Consider the following 23,111-nt stretch of genomic DNA (forward strand, 5'->3'; position numbering starts at 1 on the left):
TCATGGTTTGTGTGGGCATTGCTGCCACCGCACGGCCAAACCCCGAACACTCCTCCTCCCCTCTTGCAGGCGCGAACCTGCTCAGCAGGATACCCCTGCCACAAAGCCTTTCAGCAGCCCTTCCTACTCCAGCCTCTCAGAGCGCACCACCGACGAACTCCCAACATTACTTCCATATGATGAAGATTTGAAGGAACTTGAAGCACTCAGATCTTGCTGACAGACCTTTCAAATGTGAGCCACCAGCTGTGAGAACATTTCAGTGTTGTAGACCTACACTAAACCAGTACTCCCAAAGACAACAGAAAATCGTACCAGTGCCGGTCAGGGTAGCTGCAGCCAAACTGCCATACCAACAAAGGCTGAAACAGCTCCTTTTCTAAAATAGCCTCCTCCAAATATGCCCTCAGCAAAGCCTGCTTTTAGAAGGCTGGACTCAGCACGCTACTGTGTCTGTCACCTGCAGAGGCTCAGCAGCCTCTGAGCAGGCGCCTCATACTGAAGAGACATGGTGAGTTAAGTCACAAAAGAAAGGGAAAAGAGAGTTCAATAATCTTTCACACACAGGTGCCTACATTCATTCCTGTTTCTTCGCTCTTATGAACAGCAGCTTGCTTCATATTTAAAATTTTACATTACTTACCTGTTAGGAGTCACTAATTTTTTTATTCTGCTGCACATGACTTGATAAGCTCATTTATACAAGTGCCAAAGGCACCACAGAAATACAAGCATATGCCATAGCTGTGGGTTTGACTCTGTCACCTGTGGAATAAGGCCCCACTGGTCTGAAAAACTCAGCAGCACTCTTGCAGAGTTTCAACCTTTTTGGGAATGACATTTGAAATAATCCAAAGAACCAGGCCCTTTCCAATAAATACCATTTAAAGTATCTTCACCCTTTCCCTAGGTGATCAATGAAGATATGAACTGTGCAGTTTATGAACCTATATGTTTGCAGGTCACCTTTCTTCCTCACAATGACTTCACATGTAGCTTTCTAAGAGGAAGTGAGAAAAAAATCATATCAAGTATGACAAACATAATGTATCACTTTGACAAGGTCAGAAAGGAAGTCAAAATGCCTCAGGGCTTCCTAGAGAAAACAAAGCTGCAGAAAACATTCATTCAACACTCACTATCTTTGAAGGACTAAATTAAAAGTATGGCTCAGTTAGTCAACTAAAAATGTAAGGCAATTGAGGAACCCCTGCTTTATTTTCCACACTAGTCAAGAAAAATATGTGAATGCACTCACCTTTTTTGCTCTTTGTGCTATATTAGGTGTTCTAGTGAGAAGCTTTTCAATCAGATATTCTCTATTCTGCAAAATCAACATTTGTTAAGTTAAAAATCAATACAAAGAAAGAAGACATTTCACATAGATTTAAAGGCAGAGCAAAATTTACTCATAGGGTTAAACGTTTTACCTTGGCTTTCTGGAAAAATTTGCATTTTAAAAGTTCTGCTGCTGTGGGCCTGAAAGATCAATAATAAATTAGAACAGAAAACAAAGACCCCTCCCAGTGAATACAGTACAAGACGTTAGTTAAATGGTACGTCTCTAATACTTTTGAATTAGTACTGTATGAATGGGGAATGAATGATCATAGCTACTGAATTAATTCACACAAACTCACTTACCACACATGAAAAAAATTAAGCCTCTCTATAGCAAAAATATCAAAAAAGAGAGAAAAAAATCAGTCTCTTAAGCTGCCATTTTTCCCCCTTTTTTGTTCAACACAAATGCATTTAACCTTTTAATAAAATAAGTAAGACAAACAACAAAAAAACAAAACACAAAAAAGGCAGGTATTGCTTTCTTCCCCAAATGACTCGATGAATACAACTAAAACTTTGCTCCACAGCAATAAAATCATAATTATATTTTCCATACAGCAGCATCAGTACCTCCTATTGGCATTCTTTTACCTCACTGTTGTCAGCAGATATTCTCAAGAAACTATACTGACACTATTAACAAGCTGCGTAAGCCAAAGAGTTATTGGATGATCATCCAATCAAACAGACAAATACAAACCAAAACAACTGCTGTGAGGTAAAAACTGACACACTTCACTTTTACTTGCAGTTCTAAGTTTGTTTCAGCATTTCCAAGAGATAACCACAACCTCACAGCTATCAAAGTGATTCCAACAGCAGGTTTTGTCTCCCTAGCTTCAGGGATCCAAAAAGCCACCAATCTAGCCAAAGTCAGACTCTGGTACTGAAGCAGACGCTGAAGAGAAAGTGAAGCATCTCTTGGGATGAGATAAAATCCTCCATCATTTCCATTAGGAACCCATACCACCATCCAGGACTAATTTTGAAACAGCTAAATTTAGGGAAGTCAAAATCATCAAGACTCATAATTTCTAAATAAACAGAAGAAGCATCTGCTCCAGTTTTCTATTTGAATTCCAGCAAGAGATTGAATATAGAACAAACTAGGTAAAACAGTGAGAAAGTTTCCATTTGGAAAATCTCAATCTCAAAAAAACCCCAAAAATCTGACTTCGTTTATTTCTTTGAGGACAGATCTGTAAAGTAAGTGAGCAAGAGTAGTAATAAATACTCTGTATGTATATATCAGTTCATACTTGTAAGGAATAATGAAACTTGACATTAACAAAAAATTCCATTTAGACAGACAGTAGGCTCCATAAAGCACGTAGTTTTCTTCACCTTCAAAGCACCAAGCTCTGCAATAAAGGAGTTCCAATCAGTGGTCCTGTGGAGACCACCAGACTTGGTTGTAATTCATACATGTATCTTGGATGAGCAAAAAGGAAAGGAAAACTATTTAAAAGAAAAGCCAGCTTCTGTGCCAAAGTTTTAAAGTTCTCAAAGTACAGTACCATCACATCTCATAAGAGGGCTATGCACACTTAAAAGCTACATTTTAGTAAAGTTTTATCCAAACTAGTGTTCTCCATTCCTCTACCAATGATTATGCCAGAAGCTTCTAAACAGGTCTGGACATGTTTTCTGGCCCTGTTTTTCCACACAAGCTGCGCCAATGAATTGCAGTTGTGGACTGTGAGCAGCATCCTTGGCACTGGGGAGACAGAATCACCCCACAGAGATCCCCAAAAGGAAAACATCATAGTCTGAAACAGCAGCAGTGCAATGCCAGTCCTAGAATTTGCCACAAAGTGCAATGACTTCTCCCACAACTGACATAATGGCTGCTGGGGGGATCTCCAGGCAAAATTACATCCTGGATTCTAAGAAATATGGACACAGTATGTTTCTATCTGAACATCAGTTTGCTGGTCTAATTGTTCCATTCAAGGCAATCCTGAATATGAAGGTATTGCATGTGTTTTAATAAATGTATAAATTTAAATAAGTACCTTAAACACCCATGGTCTTTACTACACATCAGGTAACTCAACATTATGTATTCAAGGAGGTGAGGAAAACTCATTTTATTTACTTCTCATTACTTTATACCACTTTAATCTTGCCCTGAAAATTGCTAGATACAGGAAACTAAAAGAAGGTTGATTATCAAAAGCTTGATTATCCATCATTGTTATTCTTATCCATAAGCAGCCAAACTGCACCACTAAGCTTAAAGCATCAGGACTTGCTACTAAGACCAACAAGGGTAAGGGATTTGAGAATCTGAAAGCAGTACACAAATGATCATTGAGTGAAAACAAAATTTCAAGTATTTCAGGAATAAAGACGTGGCCATAATCTTTGTTGTTAATTATACTTGTTCTCTAGTATTCCTGCTGTCACCTTTTCAATGTGACTCCCTACAATCATATCCTGCACTTGGGCTTACATTACATCAGGAAGTACACACCATAAATGACACAATCAGGATTGCTCTCTCAGAACAACCTTTCCTCAAAAATAGTAGCGCTGAAACTCTAGAAAACAGTGATATACTTAACACCTTAGGAAATAATGCTAATTAGAATGTGCTTCCTACAAATCTTCAGCAGAAAAAAGCCTGCAAAATGAGTCTGCATAAAAATAAACTAAATAAACTGAATAAATAAACTAATCATTCAGGGAACTTGGGATCTCAACAATGGTTTTGAAATAAATGTTTAATAAATGTTTAAAAACACAGCAAGAAAGAACAAACAGCAAAGACATCATAATATGCAGTTCCCTACATAAACATGAGGAAAATTCAAGAAACTTGGAGCCCCTAACTTTACCGTAAAAAAAAAAAAATACATCTTAGTAAGTAATTTTCTCTGAAAATATCCCAGTTAAAACCAACACTAAGTTTATGCCACAGAATGAGAAAAATCAACATAAAATTATTCATTTTTAATTTATTTTAAAGGCCAAGAGAATGATATATTTGGTTACCAACTGTTCTGCTGCTCAATCTGAACAGTCTTGTTAGACTTGTGCATAGTATCAAGATTTATATCTTACTTCAGATGAGAAATTAAGATGTAGAGCAAGGACTTTTATTTGATCCACATTTAATTCAATACTGTGTTTAAGTATAAATACATTAGGTTAACAATCAGAAGAAGTAAACCTAAGGAACAGTAAAAAAGCAATTTTTCTCCCCAGAAGGAGGTGACTGAAGGCTGCTATTTACAAAATTCAAACCATACACTTAAAGACTATATCACTATAACTTAAAGTATTTATATATTTTCGAAAATAATTCTATTTTACATGGCAATAGTGACCTACCTTTTGGAAGGATCTTTTTGAAGGCATAATGAGATTAGTTTTCTAAAGGATTTGCCATACTTTTTCATCATCTCCTTGTCCTCTACACCTGTCTCTAAAGTGGGAGGGTCATTTTGAAGCGTTAGCATTAACACCTAAAATAAACCCAAAAATGAGGTGTCATAAGCAAAACCAATTCGAAACGTAGAAATTTAAAAAAAAAAAAAATACTCCACAGAATACATCTATTTAGATACCCTGAGTCGCTATTGAAAATGAAGTAGTACTATCTAGCAGCATTAATAATACAGCTAACAGCATTAACAATTACAAAGTGATTGTTACTTTCATAGGAGGGTATTTGTGATAAGGTGCTGCTCCTGTTGCTAACTCAATGGCTGTTATCCCAAAACTCCACATATCGGCCTTGAAGTCATAACCTCGCACCTGAAACAGAACCAGAACATTAAACCAAGGTGGTAATTTCTCAAGTTCCAAAAAAGATAAAATGTTTTAAAATTTTGATTAGCATTAGAAATACCTGCTCCATTACTTCAGGGGCCATCCAACAGGGAGTACCAACAAATGTTTTTCTTACTTTGTTACGAGTAACATCACCTCCAGTTGCTAAAAATGCACTAACACCAAAATCTGGGAAAGAGGAGAAAAGCTGAAATCTGTTAAACTGCCAATAGCAAAGCAAAAGTTTCACATTTTAGAAATGAAGTCTGTTCCTGAAGGAATTCTTATAGAAACTCTCCATTACCGAGGACTCTCAGTGCTCAGTCACCCACTATAGACTGTGGAAGGCCTGGCAGTGTGCTGGGGGAAGGGGCAGGCATCACCACCTGCTCCCATTGTTTTCCAGATCATCTGATACCAGCCTGAGAGATGGGATATGACCTTGCTCTTACGAGACCAAATAATTCAATTCATACAGACTACAGCTCAAGAAGCACATCAGTGCACTCAGAGGATGTTTAAGATGCTAAACTGTATCCAAGAGATACCACTGCCAGACAAATGGCAAATATGCCAAAAATAATTCTCAGTGAAATATATCTCTTGCATCTCAGTGACTAGTAAACTTGAACTTATAGTCAAAGTCCTTATGAAGGACAGTACACACAGATTGTTGGATGCCCAAGAACTATTGCAATTACTTGCAGAAAAAAAATGAAATTAACAAAAATATCAGCTTCTATCATTTGCAAGCTGTTTAAGGTGCATGGGTGAATAAAATTGAAACATTAAAAGGACGTTAGAACACTTCCTTATATATTTGATGGGACACAGAGAAATATTGAATAATTTCTGAATCAAGTACTGAAATCTGAAACGGGGTAACTTGTGGCTACAACACCCCAAAAGGAATAGTTAAAAGCCAACAGAAAAACTTTTCCCCTTCATACCAGTTGCCCCTGATCCAGCTGCAATTACCTTTTGCTTTTATTTATTCATTACTCTACCACCACCATTACCTGCTATTTGTACAGAGCCATCCTCACCCAGTAGAATGTTGCCAGCCTTCAAATCTCTAGAATGTACAAACAGGGGTTAGCATGAAAGTGCATACTGCACATTTTATGCAAACAAATAAATATTGCACACTGAATATTTCACAAGATAGCATTTTCAAATTTAAAACAGAAAAAGGAAGCTGATGTGTAAAATGTTACTGAATAACATTAAAACAGATTGCAGAACTCAAACTCTAACAAATTTTCTGATATAAAAAGATGAGAATTCAGCTCAAGCATAAAGGAGCAAAATTCAGGGATAGATTTTAAGAAGGTAGACATTTAGGTTCAAAGTCTGGTTTACCACCTTTTATAAATATAGCCTCATAAACTGAAAGCTTCAACAAGCTACAGTCAATTTTGAAAATGCTTTTCACTATGTATACTCTCCTACCTGTGAATTTGCCCATTCCTGTGTAGATAGTCTAAGCCCTCCAAAACTTCTTTAAGAATTGTTGCTATTATGGGTTCTTCAAGCACACCATTTTTGTGCTCTCCTCTGTTGACAATATACTTTATTATATCAAGCATTGAACCTGTATTACAGATCCAGGAGAGAAAAAAAGCATATACAAAGCATTATCATATCAGAATCCTTAGAAAGCTGTATTTCTTCATTCTTTCTATGCTACTGCTATTTAAATCTTTGCATCTATGTGTAAGCGCTCTATGTAACTAGCTCTTAGAATAAAGCACACCACTAACCCATTCAAACAAGATACAGAGCACTGCTTTTTGTCAAAAATACCATAAAACTTAATGATCCATTAAAAAGATCTCCTAACACTTGCAAAGCAACCACTAATTAAGAATTCAGGAGTACCCCATATTTAAACAGATATGTACTGCAAAGGTCTTGGTTTATTATCCAGTTTAGATCGTGGTTCATGTATTCATGAACCATGTAAACTCACAGCTGCAAGATTGGAAGGAGACAAATGCAAACAAATGATAACATTCCCAGTGACACATGGCTTGACATTGAACCTCAGTTATTATACACTTCAAGGCTTTTAATGGAAACATTTTGTTTTTATCCAAGCACTATTCGACAGCTCACAATAAATTCCTGTGATGAATAATTTGTTTCTCTCATGGTCCATGCTTGCTTTTTCTTGAACTGACCAATTCAACCAAATGCGACACACCAAGTGCCATGAGCACTTCCTCTCCTTGTTTTCCCAGCATCATGGTGAAGCAGCCTGCAGCCATCAAGACTAATCTTGAACAACATCGTGTAACAACCAGGACCATCACATCTTATTCTGGGGCCTCTCTTTCCTAAACAACAAGCACATCAAGTCCAGCCTCCTTTTTCCTCTTCCAGAACTAAATAAGACTTTTATATCAGTAACTATTATCATAAAAAAACGCAATGAGTGTTTTGTTAGCTTAAGCAATAAAAAGGATGCAATATGTGTAATACTTGGCGTAGGATGGATCTTGCTTGAATAAGGAATGAGTAATACTTATTATGAAATCAGATATATATGCATTTTATAAAAATACAGAGGATTCTAGAGAAACTCCATAAAAGATGACACTGACAGAATTGAATTAATTCCAATCAGTTTTCCCTACACAGCCTTAATAGAGAACTTTGATAAATTGGTTCAGAATGAAAATTCAATGCTGTTTATGTAACTACTGTATTTCAGTAATTCTTAGCCTGTCCTATGAATACAGATACACAAACTTTGTAAGCTTGCATATTCCTCCTTAACATGCCTACATCTCGAGGTTCATCCTATGTAGTGTCTACCCATTTCTCATTAGTTAGTTTAGCTCAATGAACTCACAGGTGGTACATTAGGGGCAAAAAAAATACTACAATTGCCTTGCAGCTAAACAAGTAAAACCAGTAACTTACCCCCACTTAATAGCTTCATAACCAGCCACAGTTCATCCTTCACCACAAAAGATGTGTAATAGGTCACCACATTAGGGTGATTGCACTGACTCATTGCTTGAATTTCTTTCTGTAAGAAATACAAAGCCCAAAACAACAGAGCCAGCTATCAGTTTTGCTAATATAAAGTTTAATTTCCAAAGTGAATACTATAATGAAACTAAAGTATGCACAGAGTATGCATCAAGGCATTAAAACATTTCAATTTACCTAAAGATCCGCATGCAAGAAAAAATATTATTGCTAAGAACATGAGGGAAGTTTGGCCATGAGATACAGGCATGGCTACATCACTTTTCTCCTGAGAACAGCAAAGAAATTACTGTTAAAGTCTCAAATTCACAGTAAGCAATGAAGAATGAGTAGTCTCCAAGAGCTGAAGGTGTGGGTACAGGCTGGACAACAAAATGCAAGGAAAGGTCAAAATCTACTGCATTTTCTGCTCAAAGGGGATACAAAGAGTAGAATGGGAACAGGTAGGAAAGGAGGAAGGAAGCTGTTGAACAAAGGACACAGCACCACTGGCTCAGCTACTGTGGGACAGACAGGTAGACACCAGAGCCACACAAGTAAACAGAAATAGAGAAAAAGCAATATTACAGGCCAAAAGTCATAGGAAACAATTGACTAGAGGAACACACAGTCACTAACAGATGCACAACATGGCACTACCAAGTAACAGCATCTATGACACGCCGCAGCTGTACACATTAAGAATGACTGTCTTGTATCTGTTAATTCAAGCAGAGTTCTTTTTCTATTCACTCTTTCACAAAATTGTTCTGTAACACCTTTCCAGCCACTCTCATTCTTCTGCCAATCCTTACATAGGAGCATGAGGCCTCTTCTGTACCACAGGGTTTGGCCTCACACCAATTTAAGCTGCCCCAGTCCTACTTCTTCTCCCTCTCTACCTCCAGCCACAGAGCCCCGATCCACCCCTGGTGCTAGAGGACACACTCCTGGAGGGTGAGCCAGTCTGGAAGCCGATCCAGCTAAAAACTCTTCCTCCTCTCTCCCTGAAAAGCAACTGTTTGAGGTGAATTGTTTCCCTCTGACTCAACAACACTTGTGCAAGTTATGGACTATGCAGGTCCCATTTAGGTTGATTAAAGCTGCCACAAATGCCATTTTCAACTTTAAACTTCATTTTAGCAATTATTTGAAAGAGGTTTTTCGTTATTTGCAATGCACTCAAAATCACAGCTGGTTTCTCGTAAAAAGTTAATTATATGTATTAAAGACTAGGATTTAATCTCATGGTGCTTGTAGGTGACTGTTAAAGTCAGGCTGTAGTTTGACACACATTTCAGCTTGTTCTGTTGTCCAAAGTCCTCCTCCGAAGCACAGAAGGAAGAATGCCTGGATAATGAATCAATGAGCCTGAATAATAAGAGCAATTTTCAAGATAGCTCCCTGTCATCCCCAAGAAGACAGAAGGTGAAAGGCAGAAGACAGACATTTAGAGTATATTTCCCTCTCCCAGAAGACATGCCATCTTAAACACAAGTCAAATTACTGCCTCACGTTCTTAATTCAACTACCCATTCCAAACCTTAACTGTAACTCCCCCAGTCCTGATTACTATTTCATTTCTTACACTGTTTTATTATTTTCCTGTGCTGGTAATATAACAGTGACTCAAAAAGTCCAGCTGACCCCACTGGGCAAAAATGCCTCTCACCTATTTTTCTCAGACATTAATAATGCAGAAACGTAACTAATTGACTGAGATAAGCTTCACTATCTTTAACTGAAAAGTGCTTTGAATATTTTACCTCCCTGCATCAACTCATGGGCAACAATTGAGCTACCACAGTTACCATTGCCAAAGGCACCTTGCGTCTCAGCTTTCATGACTTTTTCTTCCAAAGAGTCTTTGCAAAACAAAAACAAACAGACAGAAAGCACCTCATGAGAGATAAGGGATGAAATTTTAGTCAGGAAAGAATTAAATAATTTCAGACCTGTGGTTCTAGAAAACTCCTATCACAAACAGAATAGTAAGCCTCCACAGACTTCATCTATTTGGCTGTGGCCCACGATGTGCACAGGTGAGAAAGAAAAGCATTCACTTAAAATACACAGCCAGGGAAACAGCTCGCAGCAGAACATTCAGGAGAAAAGGCTGGAGCTTTCTTCACATTTATGTCACCTTGGACATTCAACAGCAGCAAAGAAGTAACAGCAATTTAAGTCTCTCTCTCATCCCTCTCTTCTCCCTGCCTTGCAACTAGCGCAGGCATTCGTGTTTCACCAGGCAATAAGCCCAGGTTAAAAGCTAACCTCTTTCAGCCAGGTTACTCCTGATCCAGTTTCACAGAGCAGCTGCATAAAAATGTCTTTCAGCCTAAGGGCAGGTGGGTGACACAGTTAATAAGCAACTGCGAGACAGCTCCGCTCCGTGCCGAGCTGCGGCCTAAGGGCCGGGCCCCGAGCGGGCCGGGCTCTGAGCGGGCCGGGCCGCCGCCCCGCGGGCCCGGATCGGGGCCGCCTCACACCGCCGGGGGCCCTGAGACACCGCGGAAACGCCAACAGCCTGGAAAATCCCTTCAATCAAACCATTCTACAGCACATGCTGGAGTTCGTGGACTTGAGGGTTTGATTGTTTTAAAAAACTGGAGGTAAAAGAATAGGGAGGATAGCCAGTCAGGACAGTACTAAGGACAGGACTTGTTCCTTGGCTTAGGGGGTAAAGTTACACTTAGGTTACAATAGTGAGAACACAGGACTTTGCAGGAAACAGAGTATCGAATTTCAGGAGTTTGGCAGTTTGTGTAACCTCAGTAATATTTAAACTCCCTCCCACACTGCCTTTCTATTTTAATTGACACTGGCCCAAATCCTAAGTCTGCTTGCATGGGTTGATGCATTTCCACTCCTCTGGAGGCCACACAGCTGAGAATTTGTGAAGGGTGCCTGTGCACAGCATTCATAAGCACTCTGCACCATCATTTTAAAAAACAGCATGTTCAGAGGACAGTTTTAGAACATTCCTGTGCCAACAAAAACTGTTTCATCAGAAAAATAAGTGATTAAAAACTGACTAAACTCAAAATTTTTAGACTCAAATTCTGCCAAAAACACAAGAACATTTTAAGTACTATCAACTGAAATGAAAATGTTAGTACAGTTGTACCAAGAGTTTTGAAGGTCAATTATGTCTTTTTCAAAAAAAAAGTCTCTATTTTTCAAACAAAATTTTAAAGTTTCTCTAACAGAACTGAGTCATAAGTATACTGAACCTCAGAGAAAAAGGTTAATTATGTTTGTGTATGCATGCACATAGGTGTGCACACTTCTATAGCTCTCCTAACCAGGAACCAGGAAAATCCCAATTCATGTTCAGATCAAAACAGATCAACAAATTAAAGAAACAAAAAATCTGAGCACAGAAAAGCAGAAATTGACTTATGTTATAAAATAAAACAGACGGTATGGACAGTTGTCTTTGTACCAAAAGAAAGCAATATAGGACCAAAAATTCAAGACCTACTGTCTCATTTGACAGACAGTGGAGACATGTCAACAGTAAAGACACTCAAGCATTTGGCAAGGTAACTTTTTACAAGCTTGTAACTAACTGCAATCCATTCTCCAGACCACAAGAATTTCTCTTGCAGATTTCTGGCAGTTTTGTCTGGTTTTTCTTGTTTGCTTGTAACATTTTAATTCTTAATTCCCAGTATTAGTTCAAATTCTAACCAAAAATTTCCAATTCTGACCAATTTATCTTACAGTTATTAGTATTTATCTTTTTATAGAAGTGTTCTTTGGGGACTGTAGCTGTTAATACATCATGCACAGCATCTCACCTTGGGCTTAAAGACAGTTCAGAATTTATCTTTTGAGTTTTCAGTTGACAGAATTCTCGCTACCTCAGAAGTAACTTCCACTAGCACAATCCCCATAAAAAGCACAACAATGTAGCATACAAGTGGTCACATAAACTGAAGGTGAATGCCATCAATCACCAGGGGAAGAGCATTTTGGGTCCTCCACTGTAAAAAAGCCATTTTATCTGAAGAAACTGGACGGACCATACCCTCTGTATCAAATTCAAGATATCTTTTGCACTGGCAATTCCCTGCTGAGGAGATCATTTCCTTCAGAGGCAGGAATTTCTGCATTAGAAAAAGCCCACAGTCTCTAGGCTGTAGTATAACCTGTGGAACAGAAGAGAGTGTTCTCACTTTTAGAATGGTTTTGTGTCCTTCAAATCTTGTTATGCTGCCTATACATAAACACACATTAGTATTACAAGCACCTATCTAGGAGCATTAGAAAGCAGTAAGTTTTGTGTTTCAATAGTTCTTTGTGAATTTTCTGGATTGCCATAACCAGTGCAGAGGAAAAACCCTTGCAGTTCCTTTACAAATGGTTTCTTACAGGTCCCTTTCTTCCCTGATCAGTGGCCCAAACAAATAATATTCTTCAAACATTCTTGTTACGCCTATCTGATAAATGTGTGTTAGTAGCTTTAACAAGAGTTTCCTTGTATAGATGGCAGTGTAGCCATTCCTCCTTTTCCCCTTAAAAGTTATCATTATGAAATGATCCAATATGTTTTGGTGCTTTAGACATTTTAAGGAGACCTAATAAATTTTTTCTTCATATTTTTAATCAGCATTTAACCAAATCAAAATGTATCTTTCCTCAGTATTAAAAAAGACAGACAATGAGACAGTAATAGCTTAAAAACTGAGCTACCAGAAAACAAGAGTTTAGGGTCTTCCCACAGTTATCCCAAGTTGATTATCCCAAGATTAAAGTTCGCGTATGTCATTTTGTGACATGAAAAGGCATTAAAAAATTTTATCTTTAGGGAATGGTGTAAATCTTTCAGATTATTTTCAAATCCTTCTCTTGTATCCTGTATAAAATTCTACTCTCACTCTTGGACCAAGTGAAAAAAAAAGTCAAAACAGAAGGTAAGTCTCCATGTAACATACTGCCCCTTTATTTACTTACAAGTAATTCATCCATACTGGTTTGGCATTTTTCCAAGTTGATCCTCTTTATTGCTACACGTTCTTGCCTGGGTTTGCAGAGTGCTGCTTGGACAACTGCTGTAGCACCGCTACCTGGAAAAGGGCAGGAAAGGAACAGTCTGAGAGATTAACAGAGTTTAACAGATGAGTTAAACCAGTGACCAGCATGAGAAGCCCATACTGACAAAGAATTTCAAAGTTGCTGTTTATCCTTTTTCAGTGCTTTCTCCACATGCATACCTTTCCCCTAGCAAGACACCTTTCACACATCTCAGATGGAAAAGAAAAACCTGAAGATTTCTTTTCCATACACCACAAAAAATTACAAAGCCAATGATTTCAAATGATGTGCTCGTTTATCAAGACATAACCACCACCTCAATGCATTTCATAGTTCATTACACTTCTGTTGTTGGATACATCTGTTTTAATCAAGAACATGACCTGCACGGTTGATACAGGGAGGGGTGGGTACTGTGCTTTATCAATTGTTATTTTTTTCTGTTCTTTTAGGCCAGTCCCTGTTTAACCAGGTTTCTTGTCCCCTATCCAATGAACAGAAAAAAATCAGTAAACTGTACATGCCAAATCTTCTACAGTTCCACCAGTGTTCATGCTCATTCATCACAACTGGAATAACACCCTACATGGAGCATGCTCATCCTTGTGAAGAGCACAGGAGGCACAAGTACCACCCAAACAGTGAGAAGATGCAGGTTACTGAATAGCTCAGCAGAGAAAGTCACTCATGTTTATTTGGCATGCAAATCACATATGGTCACACAACTATGCTGATAATAAAGCCCAGGGGAATTGAACAAATGTGGGGGAAAGAAATAGAATAATTTTCTCTAGAATGCTTTATTTGTGAACTACAGGACTAAAAGGCATTGTTGCTTCTTTTATCAGACACCCACTGGCATTGACCCAGTCAATATTGCCTCACTGAATTAATGAAATGATTGCCAGTAATATTCAGAAGGAGTTTTGCTCAAGTTGCACATCTTGCTACCACATCAAATATAACAATGTGCGCTTCCTCAAATAATTACATTGTGCTCATGCATGCAGAAATCTAAAAGCTCCCAGCAAGTTTCTACCCGTAATGCTAAATATTTCAATACAAATTATGGATTTCTGGTAAGTCATTTGAGCAACACGTTATATTGCCCTGCTTATAAACTATGTTCTATTTATTTGTATTCATCCTAGATGAATGCAAATTGTGAACTAAAAGCCTTTTGTTGTCAAGCTTTACAAACGTGGATTCAGTTACCAGCCGACTTAAGAACAATTGAGAGCTTTTCCCTCTGCACATCTGAAAACAGCACCAAAAATACCTCATGACTGAAAGTTATTGTACATGTTTTAATTGCTATTTGCTTAGCTATTTTCATGTATTGTTGGTTCACATGATGTTTTCACTCAAATCACAAAGCTTTTTAACTGCATATGAATTTTGTGTCAAAATTCTGAGCTCATCTTTTTAAAAAAAAAAGTCTCTTAAAAAAACCTCTCAACAGGACTAACTAGTCATGTTTCTGCAGGATGTGGTCACAGACAAATATTGACATGTCCTGTTCTGTCTGCTTACAGAACAAAGCCTTTAAAAATTCCAATAATGTAGGTAGTAAAAGAATTAAGAAATTTTAAAAATTAAATAAGACATCCCAAGGAAGAAACCACCAAGTCAGCAAAATTCAGCTAATGTAAGACACATATACATCACTGTAATGAATTCATCATTCACTAGACATCAAGACACAAATCCTCTCATTACTTTGACTACACAAAGTATTTTTAGCTATTAAGTATACAGGAAAAAAAGGACGAAGATTTTCCTTATGTATCTTTTTCATCTATGCCAGTAGTTTTATCTACTTGTAGAAAACAACCAAGACCTTTGCTTTTTAAAAAGATTTGCATACAAAGGCCTCAAAAAAGACAAGAGAATAAACATAATTTATTCACCCAATGCCCTGATAAAATCTTGACTACTTCCTCAAGTTAAATGACAGCAAGTAACTCTTCAAAACATTTTGGAAAAATTAAATGACAAAAAAAAAGTATACTTTTCTGTGTTTTCTTCTCAGACAAAGGTGACTTGCAATGGGATGTTCTTTACCACATTACTAAGATGTGCTGACAATGAAAAAAGCTTTTTAGGTTTAGAGTAAAGCCAATATACCTAGTTTCTTCTTTCTCCAGCTTTTCTAATTCTCTACACAATACACTAGTTTGAGAGTAAAGTCAGCTTGTGCAGTCTTCTTAGTTCGACCTATGTACATTTAAAACCTGCTTGAAAAAGCAGTTTCACATACTGAAGCAGGAGCCCAGGAGCCAGACACTTAGTGGCTATATGCCTCCTTCCTCTTAAAGATGTTCTCTCCTCCTCTGACTCACAAAGTGAACAACTAGGGATAGAGATAAGGAAATCCTACAGCTTTCCCATGTGGTCAAAAGGCTCCTTTTGTCTCCTCTACTAAACAAGGAGAAAGGTGAAGTGTTCCATAGGAACAGCCATTAGAGACCAGACTACCTAAATAAGCTTTTCAGTTGAGAGGTAACAGAATACAGAAGTAATGATCTATCATACAGCAAAACTAAATTGTCACAAGCAACTATTTAGCATAACAAATTAGGATCACAGAAAATGATTGCATAGAATAGATTACAGTCAACCATTCCTTGTCACAAGGTACGGCTTCTTCAGATACATTGAGCCTTGAAAGTCTTCTAGAACCCTCAAAGCATAGAAACTAACTACAACATAACCAAAACATAGACTGGTTTAACACCCAGTCTCTGTTTAGGAAACTCATGTAGTTTAATGAAAGCTCAGGTTGCATAAACCATGAAGCCTTTACATCCAGTTGACTCCTGCAGAACAAAACAGGGTTTTCCACTACTGGAAAAGTCATCCTGCTACAGACAAGTTCTCTTTGCCAATTTCAAAAGTTAGCAGTGAAACAATGCAATTTCAGACCACATCAAGATGCCTACTACTCCCATTTCACAACAGACAACGGGTCAGAGTTTCATCTTGCCCTAGTGTTTTTGCAGCCATCCTCCCTAGCGTAAGCATGCCCTTACAGCCAACCTGTCCCTTCATGCTACAGACCATGCTATGCTCCCTACCAATTCCATCCTCAATGCAACAGAGCCATTAGAATTACTTTTAACCATCTGGGTTCACACAATAGAAACCTTCTCAAGAGCTACTACATATGGACACACTGCACCTCTTCTGAAAGGATGGAACCTAAAAGCATTTTTCTGCATTCCACTTTGCACTTACTTCACAGAGAGCATATAAAAACTCCACAAATACTCATCTGGGATTTAAGCTTACCCAAACAAGTTCCTTCAAGTTGTTCTAAATTTGACATAAAAGTATTTTTTCCTCTCTCCTTTTCTTAAAACATAAATTTAATCCTTGCAGAAGCTTACTCAACAAAGAGAAGAAGGATATTTGACATTAACCTTTTAGTTTTAACTGCTCTCCACTAGTCAAGTTTCAAAAAGACAGTGAGGTGAGACGTTTGGACCATATCACTGGTATATTGCACATGCCCACATCTTTCATACAAGGATGTGACATTTCATTTATTCCATTATTGCTAAAGCTCTGATACTTTCCACTTACCATGGCACAGTAACTATATTCAAAATAGATCACAAACATTTCTTTTCAATTTTCTTCTTCTCCTTAAAAACAAAAGCCCATTAGCCCATAATGACTCATCAAGTCTCTCTTTTAGTGGCTCAGTGTTAGTCTCTAGAGTATTTCAGCACAAACCTCTTTTTAAGATCTCTGCAGTTTGGGTCACTCTAACAAAAGAGACCTTCCCCAATACTACCCTGGTTCTAATTTCTGAAGAGGAGGATGAAACTTGTTGATAATGGTAAGTTTTCTTGTTGACTAGGTATCTGAAGGGCTAGAGAATAGTTGCAATTGGAGAAGACTAAATATATTACCTTAGAATCTATAAAGTCTTATGTACCAACTTATGCCACCTGCATTTTTGTACACTTCTGCTCCCCCAACCTACAGAAACCTCCTAATAATATTTAATCTCCCATGACATCCTAGTTCTGAAGAAGACCTCCCATGGTAATTCTTAAATGTAACTCCTATACAGTGTAACTGCAGGATTCCTTTTACATGGAGCAGAATGCATTTGTGCACAAAAACTGTGCACAAATCTAGATTAGGTTTCTACTCATAAATGCATGTGGAGTTTTTAATGTAACATACAAAGCACCTGTGCTTATATACAAGCTTGGGAAACTATGTTGTATGTGCTGTATGTTGCATGCAATATTGTGCAGAATATTTCCAGCATTACTAAATGTGTTATGAACCAATCAGCCCTTCAAAATACTCCATAGCAGCACTGGGCTGAACCAGTCTCTTCAGTTTCAAAATAATTTATACTGTTGGTGGCAAAGCAATACTTTTGGTTAACAAACAGAGAACAAAGAATATTGAATTCCTTTCGGTTTCTAGATTTTACCCCACAATACTCTAGACAACTCTCATTATTACTCACTTTCTTTCATATTAGTTCCACTGATTAAAATAAGTCATAAATCAGCCATGTAAGGCTCACTTACACCTCCATACTGAACTCTAAATATTTCTGAAACTTAGCTTCTTCACAGAAAATGAGCCATTATTTCCCTTTACATCTCCACATGACAAATACTTGAGTTCTTAAGAATCTCGCAATGATCATGTAAATACAATTTACTAACAATTCCTGCCCACTTTGTGTTCTGAATTCATGCTGGGATCAAATCTCTCTCCTTACAGTTCACTTGGATACTACTTTGCTTATCCTACCAATTATGATATAATTCAGTTAAATACACTAAGTGTTACATGAAATCAATGCCCACACATAGAACTGCTACTTCTGCATTTTCAGCATTCAGCGATTGATCTCTTTAATTCCTCAATGAATTTGTTCTGCAGTTGGACACTTAAAAAGATCACTAGTATGGCTACAGAAACACTGGGTTATTCAATTGTTGCGTTTACCTTTTTTTGGGAAATTAGCTTACACAAAACCTAGCTCATCCCATAGTTACCCCAATCTAGCTTATCCCATACTACTTTTTAAAAGCCTATTGTATAAACAATCCAGAAAAACCTATCCAAATACGCTATACAGATATTTCAGTGATTGCAGAGAAGTCATAAATAGCCTAAATGTTGATGTCAAAATGATTATGCATTATAGAAAAGTTCTATGCAAGTGTTAAGACAACCTGTGCTAAGGCTAAGATAAAGCAAGCTTCAGCATTAACCAGGTATCATATTCTCCATACAGAAGGAAAAATGTCAGGGGGATTAACAAACAGCAATAAACCCCCACATGCATGAAAAACAGCCATGGGAGGAAATGACCTAGCTTTCTGAACTATTCTCTATTTTCTCACTAAAATAGTAAAAGAAATGGTTATAACAGATGCTTTGCCTAGATAAATTATAGAAAATATTTTGAGGTTTGCTATGATATAGTTCCCTGTCAAATCTATAGAACAGAATGAAATTTTCTGCTAAAAGCACGTGAAATAGAACTACTTTCTTGAACACAGAGGATACTGGCATCAGAGTATAGCAAATACATGTCAATCACAAACTAATTATTCAGGAAATATGACAAATTGGAACTGTACAAGAAAGTAGAGAAGCTCTACCAATGATCTGAAAAATACAAGTCTTAATTTCCTCCATCAGAGAGCTCAGACACAGTATTGCAGCATCTCTCCTGAAATATCTTTCTTATCTGAAGAATAATCAGCTATCACCATCAGCTATGGTTAAAAGAATTTTTAGAGCCCTACTGTCACTGACAAAGGTATTTAAGAAACCTGTGCCTAGAAAGTGAAACCAGATACATTTAGATCTGACATAGGTTTTTTTTTAATAGTGACTGTGTTCAGCTTTAAAATGAAATAGCAGCCTAAGTGATGGCTTTTTGTTTTCAGACGCTTTCTTGTTAAGGAGATTTCTGCCTAGAGCCATACAGAGCTCAGCACTTGTCAGGTTGATATTTTTAGCTAATTTACTTGTTTGGTTTAAGTTTAATTGAATTTATTAAGTAATTTCTGTGTATTGGTTGTTCCCATACCCTTGTTTTTTAGCATAGGTAAGCAAAATAATCTTGCAGTGCATGAAATGCAAGACATGAAATGCCATCAACACACTAGGATTAGAGTGAAAAGTCCAAGGATGACTATTAATTGTGTTTGAGGCATTCAAGTAAACCTGTCAAGGAAATATCAGCATCACAGCTGGTAAGGAAAACCTCAACAAAAGCAGTCCACTTTCAATATTATTTACCCCCTGACTTGTCCTTTAAAATAGGTGAGTCATCTAAATAAAATTGAAAGAGAACTGTCTAGGGAAACCCCCTAGTATAAACATTACTCAAGATGAAATTCCTTTTGCTCTGCTGCACATCTCAATTATCTTCATAAGAAGTTTTATTTATAGGTGAGAAATGTCTATATAAAAAATCCACAATCACCACTGTTTGAGACTTCAGAGTTTTCAGCACTGGAATTTGCCTTGTGGAAATGTCAGGATAAGACTGGTGTGACCCGCAGGCCCTGCTCCTGACCCCTTGTAAAGCGGCTGGCATAACTAACACCACTTTATAAGGCAAGCAGGAATTCTCTGTGACTGAACGGGTGACGTGTTCATTCCTTTCCCTCTTATTCTCAGGCACTGAAGGTCCTGTGAACCAAGTAGGCAAACAAACAGATTTCTCCTTCCTCTCCCTCCCAGCTTCAAGATTCCTGGGAATCATGGTGATTACTCCCTCCTGTACAGCACTGAACATCCCAGGTCCCAGTGCTGGTGACGAACCCGTCACTGGGAAGTACAACAGCATAGGGAATACTAGAACTGCCTGTAAGATCAAGCACAAGTCCTGAGTGAGGAACTTGGACTCAGGCTGCTGGTAGACAGTGATACCCATGACCCTTGTGGCCAGAGATGTTTCCATCATCATCTGCTACCTCTTCGGACTGACTCGTATTTTCCATATCATCTCCCAGCCTAGATTATGATTGTTATATTGACACATCAAACAATGCATTGGGTTTTGACCCAATCTGCAGAGCAGTAAGCTAAGTTGCATTAAAAATTCTATGATACTGTGCTGGGGCTGCCATGGACAAATGTGGATGCACAGCACTCCACATTAATGTATCCAACAAATCCATATTCATTCTGCATTTTTCCGACAAAAAGCATGAAAAAGAGTGAAGGATACAACTTGATTAAGAATTTATGGATTTTATCTGCCATGTTATTATCCATTCATCCTCACTTGAAAAGAAACATGGATTCTGATCATTTCATTCTCCCTGTTGTTTCATCATCAATATAGAAACCATTATTCAATATGCATACAACTCTAAAAATCTGGAAATGCATAGTGAAAATCATGATGCATCAGTGAAAATGTCTCTATATAACTATGGAAAAACTTGGTATCTGGTATTCACTGTGGAACCAAATGTTGCCTTACCAGGGTACCATCAGAACTCCACAGAACTCCCTTATAAAAATAGGGCGAATTGAAGATTTGCTATGCTGAGTCAGATCTCCTGCCTAGAAAGAAGCTGTTAAAAAAGAATTACTATTCATTTTTGAAGCAGCACTATAAACAAATTGTGGTGTTGATTTAGTCAGCATATTTTACTGTTTCTCATTTAGTTTGAAAGTAAACACTTGGAACAATTCTAATACCATGAATGCAGTATTTTCCAAGTATTCCGGATGTCACCACATAGTGCATCATTCTCTTCCGAGAATGAAAAACAGCCATCTACCCAAACAAAGGCATTATTGCTACTGTAGTGTCATAAAGATCTCTAATTAATACAGCTACAGCAGTGTTGAGCTACAAATCTTCAGTTAGTTCACCCCAACAAAATGTGCCTCCTAGAATTTGAGTCTACTGTGACCACACACTACAAGCAGAAAACATACCTATTTCTCATATATTGCTTCTCATGAAACAATGGAAGAGGTGGAGCAATATTAATACTATCATATAATTAAATTTTCATTGGGCGATTCTAATCCAATTCTAATGAGGTTCCTATTATTAGTCTGAAGTGGCTTAGAGTCTGGAAGCACAAGACACTAAGAGGAATAAATTATAAGCTTAAATTCAGTCCCTGTAATAAAACGTCTTCAAAGCAAGAAAGCGAGAACGAAAAAGCAACTTTATAATTAAATGGCTATGCTTCTGAGTCCAAACATGTTACCTCTCAAAAGTCTAAAGAAATAGCTTACGTTTATGCTCTTGTTCATTTTACTCCTAGAAGACAGAAACCACAATTAACAAATACACAGTATTTTTTCTGGTCAGTTAAATTAACTATTTTTATACCACTACCCTGAACCAGGTATACGTGGCACACAGACATTCAATATGGATCTTGACTTTCAAGACCTTTAAGCAGACAATTCTTCAGAAAGAATGATTAGGAGCACAAAAAAGCTCCAAATTTTCAGTCTTATTCCAATTCTAATTTTTCTAAGTACAGAAGCATAGCTCAAAAGCTATATAATGGTGTTACATCAGGCTATAAGACATTCTCAAGTTTCATCTATATTTAACTTACAATCCAAATACCTCAGAGGCATTTAGACATCCACAGGAATAATTAGAATTGTTATTTGTAAAGATAAAGGATTAATGAAGACAGCTAATTTATTATACTGAAGTTTCACTTCTTTAAGGAAAATGTAACATTTTAGAGAGAATTCTTTCCTCAAGACTTTATACCATACCAGTCTCACCTCATTCTGCCTGATGATGTTCTTAAACTCACAAGCTCCAACCATGCAACCCTTGTGCACATCCTAAGAATTTCAAACTTAGCAAGAAACAGTGAAATCTAGTGGAGCTGTAAGGATTTCATCTCACTGGAAAGGCTGTGCTGTGAAAGGCAGAAATATGGAAAAATCCACTCATTTAACACAGCTCATTCTGTATTTACACGGGGTAAGAAGTACCAACATATATTAAGCATGATTTTTTGGGGATGGGGGGAAATCCACTTTTAATTTTGGGCACCAGAAAATGTCCTAGTGACATATTTGTTTTCCAAGAGCTGCAAGCATGGTACTCCTCTGCAACCCCTGCTCAGCAGTATCCCAGTGACCAGCAGACCCAAGAAGTTAAGAGTAGCTAATTTAATTTGATTTTAGGGCCCATTCTTTAAATATCAAGAATTACTATTATTACTGAAAGCAAAAAAAAAAAAAGCCTCTATCAACTGCTGCCTTAGAGTTCCAAATTATTTTGGAAGGTCAAATGTAGGAAGAGAAAGAGTGAACCAAGGCACACAAGAATTAAATGTGACCTAGACAAGTAGCCGCTATATGAGCCACCCAGATCTCCTTTGCATGGAGAGCTAACTGTGTTTTCCCCTCAAGCCAATCAGAACAGATGTGGTTTTGTTTCCAGTTAACAAAGAGAAGCTCCATTTGACAAACAGATTCTGGAAAAAAAAAAAAACAAACTGGTCTAGGACCTAAGAGAAAGTGATTCTTCACTAAAAGAAAAAAAGTAAAGTTAGTTCTTAAGTTGTTTCAGAACTAAAATAGCTCTGCCAGGTGTGATCTTGGCCCCTGTCATCAAAGCACAGTGCTGGTTACAAGAAGCAGCTCTGCTCTGAAGGTGCAAAGCCTTGCTGTTGTAACACTTAGCAAGGGGCAAAGTCATGCAAACCCTTCAAATTTCTACACGCTCACCGGTGGAGTGGCTCCTCTTCTAACACTCAAGCAAATCCTGAGGAGCCAGGACTTGGGCCTTAACTGTAAGAAGAACTTGGATGGAAGGGAAAGAAAAAGCATAGGGAGAAGAACCCAACCAATAGGGAAGGAGGCAGATCAGGAAAGCATATTTTCTATAAATTATCATTACACAGCACCAGCCAACTGCCTGACATGTTGATATATGTTCCTTTACCCTTACAGTAAACAAGGTAACTTTAAAA

The 23,111-nt window shown here is 37.6% G+C and overlaps 1 protein-coding gene across 2 annotated transcripts in view; it reads right to left on the reverse strand.

Moving 5' to 3' along the window:
• The window catches only part of STK39 (serine/threonine kinase 39), a gene marked incomplete at its 5' end in the record, with an annotated part of 73,571 nt that overhangs the window by 44,768 nt on the left and 5,692 nt on the right, over positions 1–23,111 (reverse strand). For both annotated transcript variants that reach the window (XM_084209507.1, XM_084209506.1), the window contains 9 exons: positions 1,259–1,324; positions 1,431–1,479; positions 4,681–4,814; positions 5,005–5,106; positions 5,201–5,310; positions 6,141–6,196; positions 6,574–6,715; positions 8,050–8,158; positions 13,060–13,168. In XM_084209507.1, coding sequence (XP_084065633.1) covers positions 1,259–1,324; positions 1,431–1,479; positions 4,681–4,814; positions 5,005–5,106; positions 5,201–5,310; positions 6,141–6,196; positions 6,574–6,715; positions 8,050–8,158; positions 13,060–13,168 — 877 coding nt within the window. The remainder of the gene's footprint in view (positions 1–1,258; positions 1,325–1,430; positions 1,480–4,680; positions 4,815–5,004; positions 5,107–5,200; positions 5,311–6,140; positions 6,197–6,573; positions 6,716–8,049; positions 8,159–13,059; positions 13,169–23,111) is intronic.

The sequence above is a fragment of the Fringilla coelebs genome (genome assembly GCF_963513975.1).
Source record: "Fringilla coelebs genome assembly, chromosome: 7".
Classification (NCBI taxonomy): Eukaryota; Metazoa; Chordata; class Aves; order Passeriformes; family Fringillidae; genus Fringilla; species Fringilla coelebs.